This window comes from Schistocerca gregaria, chromosome 8, assembly GCF_023897955.1.
Source record: "Schistocerca gregaria isolate iqSchGreg1 chromosome 8, iqSchGreg1.2, whole genome shotgun sequence".
NCBI lineage: Eukaryota > Metazoa > Arthropoda > Insecta > Orthoptera > Acrididae > Schistocerca > Schistocerca gregaria.
The window spans coordinates 128,309,280-128,328,047 of NC_064927.1; the positions used below are offsets into that span (position 1 = coordinate 128,309,280).

The 18,768-nt window shown below is 37.7% G+C and overlaps 1 protein-coding gene across 2 annotated transcripts in view; it reads left to right on the plus strand.

Moving 5' to 3' along the window:
* LOC126284100 (uncharacterized) overlaps window positions 1–18,768 on the plus strand; it is a 305,109-nt gene that overhangs the window by 135,450 nt on the left and 150,891 nt on the right. For both annotated transcript variants that reach the window (XM_049982752.1, XM_049982753.1), the window contains exons 10-11: window positions 8,690–8,818; window positions 17,327–17,494. In XM_049982752.1, coding sequence (XP_049838709.1) covers window positions 8,690–8,818; window positions 17,327–17,494 — 297 coding nt within the window. The remainder of the gene's footprint in view (window positions 1–8,689; window positions 8,819–17,326; window positions 17,495–18,768) is intronic.

The window sequence follows — 18,768 nt, forward strand, 5'->3', positions numbered from 1 at the left end:
CCACAGTGCACATGATGTCCTTCTGTGCTTCTTATTGGCAGCTAATGCTCATGAGCTGGCCGACTTGCACTGCCAACACTACAAGTCTATATGAACTGCAGAGACAGACTTACATTCAAATAAAATTTGCAATAAAATTTTCTTATACTATTTGAGCAGGAGGCTGCCTGTATACTCTTCTGGCTTCCACAGAAGTAGTGACTCATATTGTTTACAAAATGGTGTCACCCATTCCCTGGAAGAATAGTTTGCCCAGATGGATTCTTAAAAATTATTTGGAGGGAAGTTGCAGTGTTACCTACTATATTATTCATTAATAAACTAGGCTGTTTTCTTCAGATCAGTGAAAGGGTAACACCTTCAAAAAGGAGGAGTAAAGTTTAGTAATACAAAAAGTTATTGCTTGGCCTTTGCTATTGACTGGTCAAAGATTATACAACTGCAGAGCAATGACTAGGTGGTGGGCCTGACCACACTAAATAGTTAAGTGAGAAATGCATGGGGTTATTTGGTTCATCATAACCTCATTTATTTTGTTTGGAACTACGTAATAAAATTACAGTGTAAACCTATATTAAAACCCTTGATTGATATTTTGCATGTGCAGTATAAATTGCTTGCGAGATATTCATCACTTTTAATGGGAATAAGGAGAGGCTCTCATGCTACAAGAAATTTTTAAAACTTTACACTGTAATTTAAATTTCACTGGAGGTTCAGTGTTCTCTTTACCTTTTGGATTCACAGATAAGGAGGAATGGCCAGTGTTTAGAATATGAGGTATTTTGTAAGCCAACAACAGCAGATGTTCTTAAAGCTGTGAATTCTAATCATACCCAACACTGAAGAAAACATTTTTCATTCAGTGTCCCACAGGTTAAAAAAGTTTGCACTGGATTAGGAGGCCACAATAGAGAAATAGGCATCACTGTAGACACAGGGATTGCAAATTGATTTAGGGAAACTGATATTAGGAATTTGGGTGACAAAACTCTGCGACATACTCATAAAGGAACCAGAGTAGAAAACGAAGAAATTATATGTGGTGCTATGATGTATGTTGGACCACCCTCTCTGAAGATTAGTAATAAGTTTTAAAAACATAACATGCTGGTAGGTTTTAATGCTATTAAAAAATTTGGGAACCTCCTCTAACATTGTATAGGGCAGCCTGTTCATAAATTTTGTTGTTGGGGGAGATTAAGTGTGGAACTTGTGACAAGTTTTGCGCTGGACAGACTGGGATGGAATTTTGAACATGATGCTGTAATTTTCACATATGTAATAGTTTCTGTCATATCTAACCCAAGTTTGTGTCTTTGAGCGTTACTTTTGTCATTGTTAGTTATCTTGATACACAACTTTTATTAAAATTCCTTGTGATACTGGTGATTCCAGCAAATGGCATCGTGCTAGCCCAAGGTGCCCTCTGTCAGCCACAGCACATGTTGCCAGCCACTCTGGTGAATGGTACATTTGTTTTCCATCTGTTTGAGTGAAAGGTTGCTTAGCCTGATATACCATATGCATTTCTTGATGTATGGCATTTATACCTGCCTCTTGAAATTATGCTATTGAATAGGATTTGTACATTTGTTGCCTGTTTTGACAGCTTTGATTTTTAATTATTTTGCATGTTTTTGAATCTTGTGATTGTATATATTTACCCTTATATTATGGGAATATATTGCAACATCAAATTTTAATTGCTGTCAGGTCATCAGATGGTAGGCTAGTCCAGAAACATATTGTGAATATGGAAACTAAAAAAAAAAAAAAAAAAAAAAAAAAAAAAAAAAAAAAAAAAAAAAGTAAAAAATAAACTCCAAAAACAGCTACCAGATTTCTTTCAGCAACCAACAAGCATTTTTGAATTACTTTTATTATATTTGTGCTGGCAGTTGCCTACTTCTACCAGGCCTTTCAATCTGAAATAAATTAAACCAGGAGGTTTCCATTAGAAAAATGAAGTAGGTTTGGAGATTAATGTGTGTGATCAGTCTGTTAGTACAATGGTTGTGGTTTGAATAGCAAAACACATAATCAATTCTGTGCTGTGTAGTTAGTGGATGTTTTGAAGAATGAAGTTTTGTTCAAGTTACAGGTACATAGTGCATGAATAAAATAGGAGTGAAAAGGTACAGTGGCTGATACAATATGTGTCAACTTAGCAGGTTCCTCAGCATGTGGGGCACAGGGTCTGATCCAAGTAGTGTACCTAGTATGAACTGCGTAAGTGTCAAGAATTAGGATTTAGAGTCCGTTCTCAAACATCAGGGCATGTACGAGGGTTACGAATGATGCAATATGCGGCAATTATAGTTGTTCTCAAAGTTAGGAACTGCTGCATGTAGAATGATGACACTTAGCTATTGGCTTACATGTTGCATGTTGGATGTTGCATATTGGTTTGCATTTTAGTGTCACGATTTCCGATTGCAGTCTGGTTGTCATTCCTATAAAGTTAGGTACCCATATGCTAAGTAGTTTACTGTGTACACTGGCTCAAGTACAGAAAGTTTCATTATATCCAACCTACATTTTAGCAGTCTTTTTCATTGTGCCTGGCTGCAACTCAGCACCTCCTCTACATGGTGAAAAATTGTTTAAATTTACCTTAGAATAATTTATTACTTCATCTGTATCTACATCTACATCACTACTCTGCAATTCACATTTAAGTACTTGGCAGAGCGTTCATCGAACCACAATCATACTATCTCTCTACTATTCCACTCCCGAACAGCGAGCGGGAAAAATGAACACCTAAACCTTTCTGTTCGAGCTCTGTTTTCTCTTATTTTATTTTGATGATCATTCCTACCTATGTAGGTTGGGCTCAACAAAATATTTTCGCATTCGGAAGAGAAAGTTGGTGACTGAAATTTCGTGAAAAGGTCTCGCCGTGACGAAAAACGTCTTTGCTGTAATGACTTCTATCCCAACTCGTGTATCATATCTGCCACACTCTCTCGCCTATAACGTGATAATACAAAACGAGCTGCCCTTTTTTGCACCCTTTCGATGTCCTCCGTCAATCCCACCTGGTAAGGATCCCACACCGTGCAGCAATATTCTAACAGAGGACGAACGAGTGTAGTGTAAGGTGTCTCTTTAGTGGACTTGTTGCATCTTCTAAGTGTCCTGCCAATGAAATGCAACCTTTGGCTCGCCTTCCCGACAATATTATCTATGTGGTCCTTCCAACTGAAGTTGTTCGTAATTTTAACACCGAGGTACTTAGTTGAATTGACAGCCTTGAGAATTGTACTATTTATCGAGTAATCGAATTCCAATGGATTTCTTTTGGAACTCATGTGGATCATCTCACACTTTTCGTTATTTAGCGTCAACTGCCACCTGACATACCATACAGCAATCTTTTCTAAATCGCTTTGCAACTGATACTGGTCTTCAGATGACCTTACTAGATGGTAAATTACAGCACCATCTGTGAACAATCTAAGAGAACTGCTCAGATTGTCACCCAGGTCATTTATATAGATCAGGAACAGCAGAGGTCCCAGGACGCTTCCCTGGGGAACACCTGATATCACTTCAGTTTTACTAGATGATTTGCCGTCTATTACTACGAACTGCGACCTTCCTGACAGGAAATCATGAATCCAGTCGCACAACTGAGACGATACCCCATAGGTCCGCAGCTTGATTAGAAGTCGCTTGTGAGGAACGGTGTCAAAAGATTTCCAGAAATCTAGAAATACGGAATCAACTTGAGATCCCCTGTCGATAGCGGCCATTACATAGGGACATAATATCTATTGGGAGTGAGATTCATGTCACAGTATGTCATATTCCCTTCTAGGTTCATGACAGTGTTATATTTTATTAGTTTCATAGTGAGAAGAACTATCACTTACAAAAATCATGAAGATCTTGGAAGCACCCCACGCTTCAGAAGTTTGCAACTAATTGACCTGTCTGCTTAATTGTTAGAAATGCTATGAGCTTATTTCTGTTAAGAGTCTTCTGTCAGTCCCTGCCCAAATTTTAGATTCTGCATAAGTCTTCCCGCAATTTGGTACAGTTTTCCTTATAATGTAACTTTCCTGCATAGAGCAGTGTCACTCATGAACTGCCCCATGGCATTTCCAACATCTTATGCCAGATCATCCTTAAATGAAGCACACCAGTGATCCATAAATAGTCACTGAGCGTAGTAATATTCATTTTATTAATGTTGATTTTGCCCCATTAAGAATTATGCACAATCTTCTGTTACTGTTAAACCAGTCACAAAGCTTATCCAATATTCTGTAAGTTTATATCTTGTTCATTAAGTGATAGAGTAGAAATGTCTGAATGCCTTCATGAAGGCAAGGGACATATTGTCAAATTGTAGGAAATGCAGATGCTAGGAAGGAGGAATTTCACACCATGATGAATGTAAGGACACTGAAATTAATTGAAGCTTAAACACAAACAATAAATAAACTTTGTTACATGAAAGACAGCATGGCCATCAATTTTTTACAACTTGTTCCATAATTTTACAACATATTCACAGCAGCAATATAGTTCTGCTCAGTATTCTTGCTTGCTTCCTTCCTTCCTTTCCTTTCCAGTCCCCTTTATCCACCCAGTGTTGGGTAGGCAGTGGTATGTAGCTTCTGGAGTTTCAAGGAGAACCAACCATATCTGTATATAAGCTATTACTATGATGGGGTCACCACTTGCAAATGCAATTTAAAGCTATGGTTTGCTACCACTGGTGTTAAATCCATGTACCCTTCTGTCTGCATGTAGTATGCCCTGCATGGCTAAATGTGACGAAGTTTTATCAAAATCTTTACGCATCATAAAAATGATAACTATATCAGTGTTCACCAAGAAGAATGTGGAAAACTGCATAAAAACCATGTCCATGCTGGCTGGTATACTAGCTCCCATTGTTAATCCATGAGGTGGATTCAGTCCAGGACCAATGCTCCTTCGCAAGTCCTTGAAGTGGGCACTTTAATGTGCTAGGCTATCCAGGCTGCAATTATGTGCTCTATTGTGAGTGTTAAAAGGCAGATGTATGTGGTAAATGACTGTGCATATAGTTACTTCAGTTTCACCATGCTGATGCATTGGTCATCTAAAGTACTCTTACAGTTAGTTTAAGAAATATGCAATAACCTGTCAGTTGAGATCTGAAGATGGTAACATTGATAACTCAAACTGGTTATCGAGAATGAAAGTTATGATTAGCGACTTTGGCAAAGTAGTTTATCTTCCACTAATCGATGTATGCTTTTGGCCAAAAGGCCTTTTTCTCATTTGAAAAACATTTACACACTTTCAGCCAACACAACTCACACACATATGACCACTGTCCCTGGCTGCAAAGCCAGACTGCAAGCTACATCGCATGATGGGAGAAGCAATCTGGATTGTGGCGGTAAGGAGGAGGCTGGGGCAGGGTTAGGGATGGATAACATGTTAGGAGTGGAGGCCGGTAAAGTGATGCTTGTGGGAGCATACAGGAATGAGGTGGGGAGTGGGTAGGGCAGCTAGGTGTTGTCAGGAATGCTGGGGGAGGGGGGGGGGGGGGAAGGAGTAGAGGGGCAGGGAGGGAACAGAAAAGGAGAGAAAAGGAGATAAATAAAATGAACTGGTGAATTGGTGGAATAGAAGGCTGTGTACTGCTAGAGCGGGAACAAAGAAGAGGATAGGTGGATGAAGGACAGTGACTAATGAAGCTCAAAGTCAGGAAGGTTATGGGAACACAGAATATAAATGTATTGCAGGGTGAGTTCCCACTTGTACAGCTTGGAAAAGCTGGTGTTGGTAAGAAGGATCCAGATGTCACAGGGTGTGAAGCAATCATTGAAGTGAAGCAGCATATTCAGTAACTGGGTGATCCAATTGTTTCTTGGGGTTGTCATGCCCATGAAGAAGGCAGCACAGTTGATGCAGCTTATCTCATAGATCACATGACTAGTTTCACAGGTAGTCCTGCCTCTGGTGGGATAGGGAATGCTTCAGGCCAAACTGGAGTAGGTGATGGTAGGAGGTTGTATGGGACAGGTGTTGCATCTAGATCTATTACAAGGATATGAACCAAGAGTCAATGCATTGGGAGCAGGGTTTGTGTAAGGATGAATGAGAATATTGTGTAGGTTTGGTGGATGCCAGAATAACACCATGAGAGGGGTGGGAAGGATAGTGAAGGACATTTCTCATTTCAGAGCACAGTGAGAGGTACACAAAACCCTGGCTAAGAATGTGACTCAGTTGCTCCAGTCCAGTGTGCTACTGAGTTACAAGGGGAATGCTCCTATGTGGCTGGAAGTGAGACTGTGGGGGATGGCAGGTTACTGGAGCAATAAGGCACAGGAGATTAGTTTCTGTACATGGGGGAAGGGGTAATTATGGTCTGTGAAGGCCTCAGTGAGATCCTTGGTATATTTTGAGAGGGACTGCTCACTACTACAGATGCAGTGACCATGAGTGGCTAGGTTGTTTGACAGAGACTACTTGGTATAGAAAGGAGGCCACCATAAAGGAAGGTGGCTTTTTGGGTTGAGTAGGACCAGGTGAAGTGAACAAGAGAGAAGGCATTGAGGTTCTGGAAGAAGGTGGACAGCGTGTCCTAACGCTCGACCCAGATCACAAAAATGTCAGCAATGAATATGAACCGGTTGAGGGGTTTGGATTTCTGGCTGGTTAGGAAGGCTTCCTCTAGATGGCCCTTGAATAGGTTCGCATAGTATGGTGCCATGCAAGTGCTCATTTCCACACCCCAGATTTGTTTCTGGGCAATGACTTCAAATGAGAAGTAATTCTGAGTGAGAGTATAATTGGTCATGGTGACCAGGAAGGAGGTTGTAGATTTGGAATCCTTCAGGCATTGGGAAAGGTAGGGTTCCATTGCAACAAGGCGATGAGCATTATGGATGTTAGTGTAAAGGGAGGTGGCATCAATAGTGCCGAGCAAGAATCATGTGGTAAAAGAACAGGAACTGTAGAGACACTGTGAAGCAAATGGTTGGTATCTTTTATATAGGGAGGTTTGTTGCAGGTAATAGGCTGAAGATGTTGGTCTATGAGAACACATGTTCTTTCATTGGGGATACAGCAACTGGCCACAATGGGGCATTCTAGATAGTTGGGTTTATGGAGTTTCGGAAGTGACTAGGAAGTTGGATTGTGAGGAGTGGTGGGGGTAGGGAGAGAGGTAGACTGTGCAAAGAGGTTCTGGGATAGGCCTAAGGTTAGCTTGGATGTTGATGGATTAAGGGATGGTGGTCAGACAGGGTTCGAGATTAAGAAATTCCAGAAAGTCAACAGTGAGTGATTAGGTGGCAGTAGAGGTGCAGAGATATGAGTCAGACAGGGTTAAGCATTAGTCCTTGGTTTAATCTGAGTGGCATGGGTGGTGGCAAAAAAGTTTTCCCTCTGTATGGACTGGAAGAAGGAGACAAGGTCTACAAGTGCAGTATGATTGAACTTGAGAGGGGGGCAAAAGGTAAGGCCTTTGGAAAGGACAGAAACTTCTGTGGTATAAAAGCTTTCAGAGGAAAGGTTCATGACTCTGCTTCAAGTCTGTTTAGGTTCTGTATTGTGTAGGGCAGTGGGGAGTTTTTAAGGATGGAATAAAGATAATAGGTTTTTGAGGCTGCATTTGTCAGCTATGAGGGGATCTGGGGAGGTTTGGAGGGTGTTGTAGAAGTGGTAGGCAGTGGTAGTCCAAGGCAGAAGTAGGAAGTGAACAGATTGGAGAGTTTTTTGAGGTGGCATTGTGCATACTGCTCTACTTCCTGGAAAGCAACAATTTCAATGTGTGAGATGGGATCCAGTAACTTGTGGTTGTTCAGGGTGAGAATTTTATGGATAGAGAGGAAGTATTGCAAGGAGATTAACACCTGATGATTTACATGCTTTTCCAGGATTATGTAGGTGAGGTTTAAGGACTGGCAGGATCTGAAAAGATGGAGGGCATTGTGGATGGTTGACTGTAGCCAAAGTTGGGTAATTTGATGGTAAGGCCATTTGGGGGGATTCCATGAGCCAAGCAACAATGCAGGAACAGTATGTGTGACTTAAGTTTTGGCTAGGGATAAGGAAACTTTAGCGCAGATGAGAGAAGGAAGGATCTATGGTGGAGAAAATATGCCTAAATAATGTAGAAATACGTGCAAAAAGTCTACAAAAATATGTCAAAGAACAACATAAAAACTAGAACAAGGATGGAACAGATGAAGCAGGGAGAAACAAGATGAAAACTGCAGATAGTGAAATGTGAAAATGAATGGAAATTGACATGAAAACACAATGAGATCAAAGACAAAAATAAATAAAAAGATTATAAGGTGGGTTGCAGGTCAGTAAACAGGTGTATATATAGATGGGGGATAGCAGATGAGATTGACCAGGCGAGGTTTGTATGTGCAAACTGGAATAAGAGAGAAGAATGATTAGGATGTGGGAGGGGTTGGTAGGATGAGATACAAGTTCATGGGCCACTATATCTCAAGTGCAAAGCACAATTATTTCCTATTTGGGTGCTAAAAATGTTATCTTCTTATAGAAGTAATAAACAGTTTAGTCAATACATCGCTAATTTTGTGTTTTTACTTGCAAAACATTTATTGTTTTGATTACAATCTTTGCATGTCATTTTTGCTTATTATTAATAACCTCAAAATTACTATATTATTAGCAGCAACATTGTTTATTTCAGATCATGCCAAGAGCACAAAATGCTCATGCCTATGTAAATGCTGGTTTTCTATTCAAATTGGACATGAAGAATGTGGGAAAAGTGATTTCAAAACCAAGAGTTGTGTTTGGTGGAATCAGTCATGATCTGGTAGGTGGTATTGGAAAATTATTAGTATGCTTAATATACTTCAGAGGCCATATTTTGATAGATTTATGTGTGAGATCTTGAAAGTGATGACACTATATATTAGTACTTTATGTATGGTATCACATGACAACCAGTGTCATTGTTCAAGATGTCGTGATATTATCAGAATCACAAGAGGTGGAGGGAGGAAAGGTCATATGGAACACTATAGCCTGCACTACATTAATATCTTTGACTGATAGTCAGTCATTAATTAGTATGTTATTAACAGTGACAGTGTTTTCCTGTCTGCATTTGTCAGTGAAATAAACTAGTTGTCTTCAAATTGTATATTTGTGTAGCTGCACCCTTGTCTCATGGACTTGTTATCAAAGGCAGACAAGAATTTAGTTCAACAGGTATCAGTGGTATCCAGGATACATACACTTTGTTTTTCATGTTTTTTGCATGCCTCGTCATCTCAGTAGCTTCACTTAATTTTTACTATTGTATGTGGTGCTCCATGACAGGTGTGATGTTGTTTTCAGCAATAATTTAGGTGGCCAACACAATGGTAGCAGGAAGCAAACCCCAAGCTACAGAATTCTGTAATTATAGGAAAGTGGTGTACTTACAACTTACCATGGTCAAGTCACAGGGAAATATATCAAAAACAGAATAGGTGTGCCAACACATGATAAACAGTGAACTTTATTTTCTAAAATAATGTACATCGAAATACACTCAGTTTCTGAATAACAATAATGGAAAATCAGAACAATAAGTAACATAAGGGAAATGCAGCCATTTCTCTATATTGGATTGATGATTGGAGCACAGTAACACACAGCAGGAAACAGTATTCACACTAGCTTTTAACACTAGCACGTTTTACAGCAATAGCTTGCATATATACACACACAAACACCAAACTGCACACTCCCTTAACTAAGAGTCTTGCCATATTACCGTGCTCCGTACATCAAACTGCTACAGGTGTATGGGTGCCTTTCTCTTATTTTATGTACACTCACGTTTTGCTTTGTGAGAAGGTGTGGCACTGATGTAAAGTTCTGAACCTAATCTAACCTAACACAGTACACATGACTAACAAATCTAATTGCAGCTCAGTTTGAAACACAATTAAAATATTTATACTGGTAAGAAAGATGTTTTATCCTTTATTGAAGCCTTGTGTAGTAGTTTGCTGTTTTCTTTTTCATTTTTTGTCAGTTTTGCGAATATATTGCAGTAAATGAATCAGGCAGAAAGGAATACAAACGTCTCAAAAATGAGATCAACAGGAAGTGCAAAATGGCTAAGCAGGGAAGGCTAGAGGACAAATGTAAGGATGTAGAGGCTTATCTCACTAGGGGTAAGATAGATGTATGTATGCATGTTGCTTTGATGACAAGGACTTAACAATAAACACTGAAAAAACTGTAGCTATGGATATAACACAGCACAAACAGAAAATCTGATATAACCCAGTCTAGAGCTATATGGATGGACAATTGCCAAAACAGCCTGTACCAAATTTCTTGGACTTCATCTGCAAGACAACTTGAAATGGAAAGCAGATATTGAGCAAATGAACAAAAAATTGAGTACGTCTTGTTTTGTGTTACATACATTAAAAAATTGTACCAGCTACAACAGCCGTCAGTGTGTATATTATGCAGTTGTACACTCTCGCCTTTGGTATGGGATTATGTTCTGGGGAAATTCTGGAGATGATATTAAAAAAAAATTTTAAAAAAAATATAACAATAATGGGAGGGGTAGATAATCACAAATCATGTAGACCATTGTTTCAAAAAAGGATGATCCTGCCACTTCCTTGCGTATTTATACTTGAAAATATAATGTATTTAAAGCAAAACTTACATACAAAAAGACCACTCATCACTCAAAATCACACAATACACAGCTATGATACAAGACTAAAACTGGATGTACATGTTCAAAGTGCGAAAACAAAGTCATTTCAAAATGACCTTATCCATCCAAGTATCAAACCCTACAGTGCCTTACCAGATACCACTAAACACATACAAAACATTGGTCACTTCAAATGTGTATTGAAGTCGTACTTGATTCATCACTGCTTTTACACAGTAAATGAATACCTATAAAACTAAATTTTTCTTTGTTAACCCAATGGAGTCTCATTCAGAAGAACATTTGTATTTCATCTCTCTGTATGTAGCATAATAATATTTATTTAAGTATTCATCTTTAATTGATATATTAATGTGTGTTATTAAATACAAACGTATATTATATGTAAAACTGTTAATATTAACATAAAAATCCAAATATCTCTTGCACATTGTGCAGCTGTAGATGAAAATGGATCAATCAATCAATCAATCAATAAGTGGTATGTATTGTTTAGCTTAACTTTGTGACTATGCAAATGCTGTAGTAGTCAACAGTTATAAATTGGGACATTGAATCTTGGGATATTTGAATGATCCAGACATGACTTACCTAAGAAAAAGTTTCCTGATGTACTGAACTGGACAAAAATCAATTTAAACCCATGTATTTCTAACATAAAAAGAAAACAGTCTCAACAACATTTCCCTGAAACAAGTAGAAGAGCAAAATATCTACATGATATGGTGGATTCTGAAGTTTCTGGAAGAATGAGCATGACTCAGTGGAGAGGAGTTTGTTCTTTTCACTTTTACAAAAAATGGCTCTGAGCACTGTGGGACTCAACTGCTATGGTCATCAGTCCCCTAGAACTTAGAACTATTTAAACCTAACTAACCTAAGGACATCACACACATCCATGGTCGAGGCAGGATTCGAACCTGCGACCATAGCAGTCGCATAGTTCCGGACTGCGCGCCTAGAACCGCGAGACCACCAAGGCCGGCTCACTTTTACAGATTGAATGTGAAGAGAGTCATTTGGTTACATGCTACAATCAACAAAAGTAGTCTATGATACTTTCATTGAGTTCAGAGGTTGAGCAGAAAATTAACCCACTCAAAAAATTAAAATACTTTGGACAGATAATGGAAAAGAGCTTGTTGAACAGTGTTTGAAGTCATTCTAAAAGGGGGAGGGAATCTGAATTGAAAGGACAATTTCTTACACACCAAAATAAAATAGAGTTGCGGAATGTTTGAAATGAGTAATCACTGAAAAAGAAAGATCAGTGCTAACAGATGCAGGTCTGAGGATACAGGTTTGAACTGAAGCCATTAACACAGTAATTTATGTGAAGAATCAGTCTCCAATAAAAGCTGGTTGAAATGTAGCTCCTGAAGAATTATGGAGCTGTTTTCAGATAAATCTCAATCATTAATGGCCCTGGGTGTTGAGCATTTATGCATGTACCGAAAGAAAAACAAACAAAGTTAGAACACAAATCCAAGGAATTTCTTTTGTTGAATGTAATACCTTCCGACTGAACCAAATACACCAAAGACTCCTGATGTAAAATTTATTGAAAATTTAAAGAGCACCTGAGGAAACACTATATTGAACAGTAATCAAATTGATGATAATGCCGTGGACAATGTACAACCAATGACAGCACATAACTTCTCTGAAGAAGAAGTTGAACCATCATAACCTGATATATTGTCAGAAATACAATTTATCTTGTACTGGCACAAAGTGACTGAGCAGGTAGACACACTGATCATATGTGCAGTCAGAAAGTGAAAAATCATCACATGAGAGAAAACTGAATTCTAAATATTTGAATGCTGATTTTGGTTTCAATGCTAATGTTTTTGAGCCAAATCCATATATAGAAACAATGAGTCATGACGATTGTAAAAAGTGGAAGCAAGTTTTAAGTGATGAATGTAAGTTATTGCTTGGAATCAAGACTTGGAGTTTGACTGATTTACTACCAAACAGGAAGACAGTCAATTTGAGATGGGTATTCAAAATCAGAAATGTCAGGTGGTCAAATTGAATGTTACAAAACTCATTTTGTCACAGAAGTTTATTTCTAGGTACCAGGGGTGGACTTTGTGGAACATCCGTGCTGGTTGTTTGTCATTGTTCACTTCATACCATGCTTTCTGGAACAACTGAGTTTACTCTTCACCTCAAACACATGGATGTTCAAACTGCAGTCCTATATAGTGATACTGATGAAGCAGTTTATATCCATCAACTTGAATGGTACATGAAGAAGAGGGAGGAGACGAGGATTTGCAAGGTGAAGAAGACAATGTGGTCTACAACAGGTGTAATGTATTTGGTATCAGAAATCAGATGCAACATTATTTAAAATGAACCTGAGAAAATCAGAATATGGTCCCTGAATTTACTATGGATCTGAGAAGCTTAGTATACTCATTCTAGCAATTTCTATAGGTGACTTAACCATCATCTTTAATAGAAATAATAAGTGGAAGGAAGAAATGAAGACAGAATTAATGTATCAATTTCAGATGGGAGATCTCGGTGAATGCAATAGGTGTTTTGGCATGACAACAAAATGAAAAATGAATCAAGAGATCAGTCCAGTTGCACATCCACTTGAACCTGGTTTGAAGCTGCAAGTATCTGAAAAAAAACTGGCATATGAAGGAGAACTTGCATTGCATTGCATTCCTTATCAGAAAGCCATTGGATCATTCCTATATTTGGCTCAAGGCACATTGTATGTGTTGCTATATTTGTAAATAAATAACTCCAGTTGTCAAAAAATCAAAGCAAAAGCAGTCAATCTAATTATGAGATACACCAAAGGCACATTCCTTTTAGAATTAACATTCTGAAAAAGTCGAACAACCAAAAATGGAGGCCTCTGGGATGCCAATTCTGCATCAGATCTCAATCAATGGCAATCAATGGCTGACTTCATTTTCAAGTTAACTGGGGCAGCAGTTTCTGCAATTCTAGATGGCACCAAATAGTTGTTCTATTGACTACTGAAGCTGAGTACATGCCTATCAAGGAATTCTCCGTGAATTGTGTATTATACATAGCGAAAGATCAATAATTGTGTTCTTTGATAATAGAGATGCCTTTGCACTGAATCACAACAGTGTGCATTGTGCTCAAACATCAACACATTGACATGAGGCACCACAATATTCATGACCTAATTAATGCAGGAAAGTTCAGTGTCAAGACAGTCAGTACTAGCAAAAAGCAAGCCGATTTTTTGATGAAGGCACTGTCAAAGCTTAAGCATAACTGGTATTGCCAGGCTCTGGGACTTTAAGAGTTCAAAAATTTACCATCTGGAAAACATGTGGGGATATTGGAAACAAAGATGTCTTATCCTTTACTGAAGCCTTGTACAGTAGTTTGTTGGATTTTCATCTTTGCTGTTTTGCAACTTTATTGCTGAATATACAGTGTTTGATAATCTGTGTTCCTAACAGTACAGTGTACATAATTTCATTCATCAAAGTCAACTTATAATCTGTCAAATGACTAAGGAGCAAATATCCAACAGTTCAAAAGTTCAACCTCTCAATAAATAAATTCTAGGTCTACCCCCTTCACTAATTTTCAACAGTTGACATCAACTGTCTAGTAACTTGAACTGATTGGCAACTGATGATTGCAGATGAGAACTATCCTGTTACTGTAGCCAACTGGAACTGAATCTCGAACAGTAACTGGGCTGTGTGTTGCCATGTGGTCAGTTAAATCTGGCGATCAATGTATAAATATGCAGCTGTGATCTATTTGGCAGATGCATCAAGTAGGGCTGGGTTTCAGCACTTTTTGTGATGCAAAAAAAATAACTACTGGCAGAATAATGGACTATTTGAATCTCATGTATAAGTTGTATAAAGTAGTTCTTGGCACCATCTAGGAAAGGACTGACTTTACTGTTTGCGGTGCCACACTGAAACAGCCTGTTGTGTGATACACTCTGGTACTGTGTCTGGTAGTGGCACAGCAAATGCTCATCTCCTGAAACATTATGGGCTGCTCACAGCCCAGGAGGTGTTCCTCTGGTACCATTTAAACATGACTGTCCACTCTCGTATTTTGTTCATGCTCTAAGACACTTGTGCTTATATACTTTCCAGTTTCAGCACAGAGTAAGTTTTATATTCATATTTAATCTCTTAAATTCCTGTATTGTGGAGAACAATTATAGTAGCTGTGTATCATGGATCCTTCAAGTCACTGTGAGCAGCAGCCTTATATCTCTATTGTAAAGTTCCTTGTAGAGATGGGTCGTCTAAGAACTAATGGGTCCAAAGGAATGGTTCACCAAGATGAACAGGATGAGTTAGGAACGAATTCTAAGGAACGGTCTTTCATAGTTCACTTCAGTTGCAGCTTTCTACTTATAGTTCCTGGGAATGGGAAATGGTTGGTCTCATTCCCACAGAGCCACATTGGCCAGTTTCATTCCAGCCTCAGACCTATTCCTGTCTGTCTCAGTGTCAGTCACAGCTTTCCACTTATAGTTCCCAGGAATGGGAAAACGGTCGGTCATGTTCCCGAATGGCGCACCGGCCGGTATTGTTCCAGCCTTGGTCCTGTTCCTGCCAGTCTCACTCTCGGTTTAGCTCAGCCGGACTTGTCCTTCTTTGTGGCGGAACTCATCACAGGTCCACTGCCGACAGCTCATAGATCAGTATCGTGTTGTTCTTCATTTTGCTTGCTTCACATGCACATTCTAGATCTGTTTCAAACCTTTTTTGAACTTAGAACTTCTCGTTCTTTTTGTATTCTATTCCGTGTCCATGAACAGTAATTAAAATGTACTTTATAACTATGTAAATTACATAAAAATTATGTAGTATGTAATAAATACAAATTTTCAGGTAACAAAATGTTGTATCGACTAACTTGACTCTTTCAATAAACAGCAGAAGAAATACTTTTAAAAAGTCAAGATTTTTTGTCATTACACATGCAGAGGGCATCGTCATGGCACACACAAGTGGTTGCCATTTTCTGTATTTTTTTGATCCGAGGGACCGACTTACAACCAAATGAAGCCCGCACTTCATAATTGAGTGTATGATGTCACATTTTGTAAAGATAATATGATAACTCTTACAATATTATTTCAGTGGTACAGTGAGGCGCATGAAAAATTGGCCCCTATTAATAGACTTCTCATTCTCACTTACCAATCATCATCTTTTGTTTTGAAGATGTTGGCATTAGCTTATTTGTTATTTCTTCACTGCCTAATTATTACATGTTTATCTATTCTGCTTGCAGCGGTTAACCAATTGTTCGTAATTGATGAGCGGTCTGTACTCAGGACCAGTTTTTCGTGTGCCACCCTATATTATTTCACTGCAATCAGCCACATAACGCTACAGTTGGCTGAATGAAATGTTTTGCAGAATCACGAAAATTACAAGTGTGTGAGAATTCTGTACTCCAGGGGGGAGGCAAGTGCCCCCTCTTGGCGCCTTTCATCTTCAGTCACCTTTGCCACTAATTTTCAGTTTTTCATAAGAACTACATACCAAGCACTATGAAGAGTGAATGTGTAAAAATGAACTGTTCCCAAAAAAGAGCGATCGCCAGTGAACTAGTTCCCAAGGATGAACGACTTTGCCCATCTCTGGTTCATTGCCTACATGATTACTGATAACATTTAAGCTTAAGTGAGAAACACAGAGTTGTTCTTATATTCCTCTTCGAACTTACTTTATTTTGGTAGTACCTCATGATTGATGGCATATTTTTGTTGTTGTATATGTTAGCTTGGAAGTTTGTTACCAGCTCAGTTAGCTAACATTTGAGCACATCATAGTTGGAGAGTTTGGATGACTAGTGTGTGTGCGTGCGTGTGCGTGTGTGTGTGTGTGTGTGTGTGTGTGTGTGTGTGTGTGTGTGTGTGTGTGTGTGTGTATGTTTTCTGTTGAAAGATTGTATTGTTCTCCTTGTAGGTCCATGTTGGCATGCATAGGTTTTCCAGAAATCTTCTTTCCTAATGATTCTTTAGACTTGTTTGGTAATGGAATTAAGCCATTCATTTCTGTCTCTAGTGTAAACTTTATGTTTTTATACCACATTATGAGTTTCTCACTATGTGCCTAAATAATAAGAATTTCATTGGTCAAATTATCGGTGATTATCTAGTTCATTTTACAATAAAGTGTGGTATAATAGCTAAAATGATTTTATTACAGCTGTCACCATCCCCAGAAGTGTTTGCATTTGTTTTATATAAATGAACTTCAATGAGGAGTCTTTTACTAACATCACAGCAATGTTTTATTGGAAAAATTGTACATGGTATAAATCCAAACACATATATTCCTGAGTGGCTGTATGTTCTTTATCACATAGTTACATTTAGTTAAAGTGTTAAAGTTCACATAATCATAAAACCTGCAGTAGCTTTGATTTGTTAGTAAATGTTCCATTTCTCTATCAACATGAAAACTGTTCAAGAATGAGCAAGGAAGTTCATAACTATATGTGTTCTTCAGCTCATGGTATATTCAGAGAATACTGCACTTGAGCTTCAACATTAATGGTAGTCTACTGTTAATATTGGCAAAGTATTTTTCTTACTTATAGATATTAAAACCCATAATTCTATATCCACAGATACATGCTACAGAGTTAGAAAAGTATCTTGAAGACAAAAATATATATGAAATGAGCACACTTCAAAAGGCTCTCAGAATTCTGGATTCTGAAATACAGCCCAAAAAAATGCCACCTGAAGCCTCTCCTGAATACCGCAAAGGTTTGGCACTAGCTTTATTCTACAAGGTATGCCATATAAATAATTTTGTCTTGACCTGTAGCCAATGTGAGACAGTAACTCAGTGTCTCTTTGACACTTTTTATACTTATTTTATATTAAATTTTGAAAAATGGTAGTTTTATAATACATTTTAATTTTTTGAATCAATTCATCACTTTCTTATAGTATAAACACTAGCTCAAAATGATACTCATCTAAAAGTATACAAAATTGAACCGAAACATCTTTATTTGGTAACATTTATATTGTAGTTATTTTATTCTTTTTTGTTTACATATTCACATTATCAGCTAGTATTTCAGATACTAATCAGAGTAACTGACTTATTTGATTTGCAAAAGGAAATGCTGATTTATCACATTGCACAAATAAAGAACATAGGTATCTTATGAGCAGTTTCACCTTTGTGCTAATGAGAGCATTTATACAAAAATTATTGTACACAAATGTAGAATAAGATAATTGAAGCTAGATCATTCACTAAAAACACAAGAACAGTAATGGTAAAGGAGATATATTGTATCACTTTATGATTGAAAATGTATACAAGATATGAAAATGTTATGAGGCATATGTCTATCATTTATGAATTCAATTTGGAGTTCAAAGAAGGGAAGACAGAGTTCTTAAGTGAGAATTGTAATAAGATGTAGTAAATTCGAAGATTTTAAAATTTTGACAGTCCCCTCAATGTATGTACACTATGATTGTGGTTTTTATTGACACTGTAGATTATCTTTTGTATAGGTAGGTATTTACAGGTCACATCATTTTTCTTACATCTAGACAATATACATATTACAGGTTCCATAGTAAAAACATACAGTAGACTCCACAGGACATTCATATTGCTAAATGATTTACACAAGATACAAAAATACATTTTTGTGTATCTTTTACTGTACATGAGTGGTTTTAATTCTAGTTTAGTTCCCTACATTGATTTGTAATTATAATTTCCCTTAATATTATATATAATATTTATTAATTATAGTATGTACTTTTTCTCACTGTATGCTCAAGTACTCAGCCACACTGTTAACTTCTTCCTATATTAAAAACATTTTTAGGGATGCAGGGAACATCTCAGTTTTGAGGTTTTGTGTAAATCCTTGATGAATTTTGTACCAGAGTATTCAGGTTATTTTCCAAAAATCTGAAGTCTGTCTCAAATGCATTATGATAAAAGGAAAAATGTTTGTGACTACAACATCTATTCCATGATATTTTGAAACACTCTTGATTTTCATAAAAACCTTTTGTAACTTGTTCTGTTACT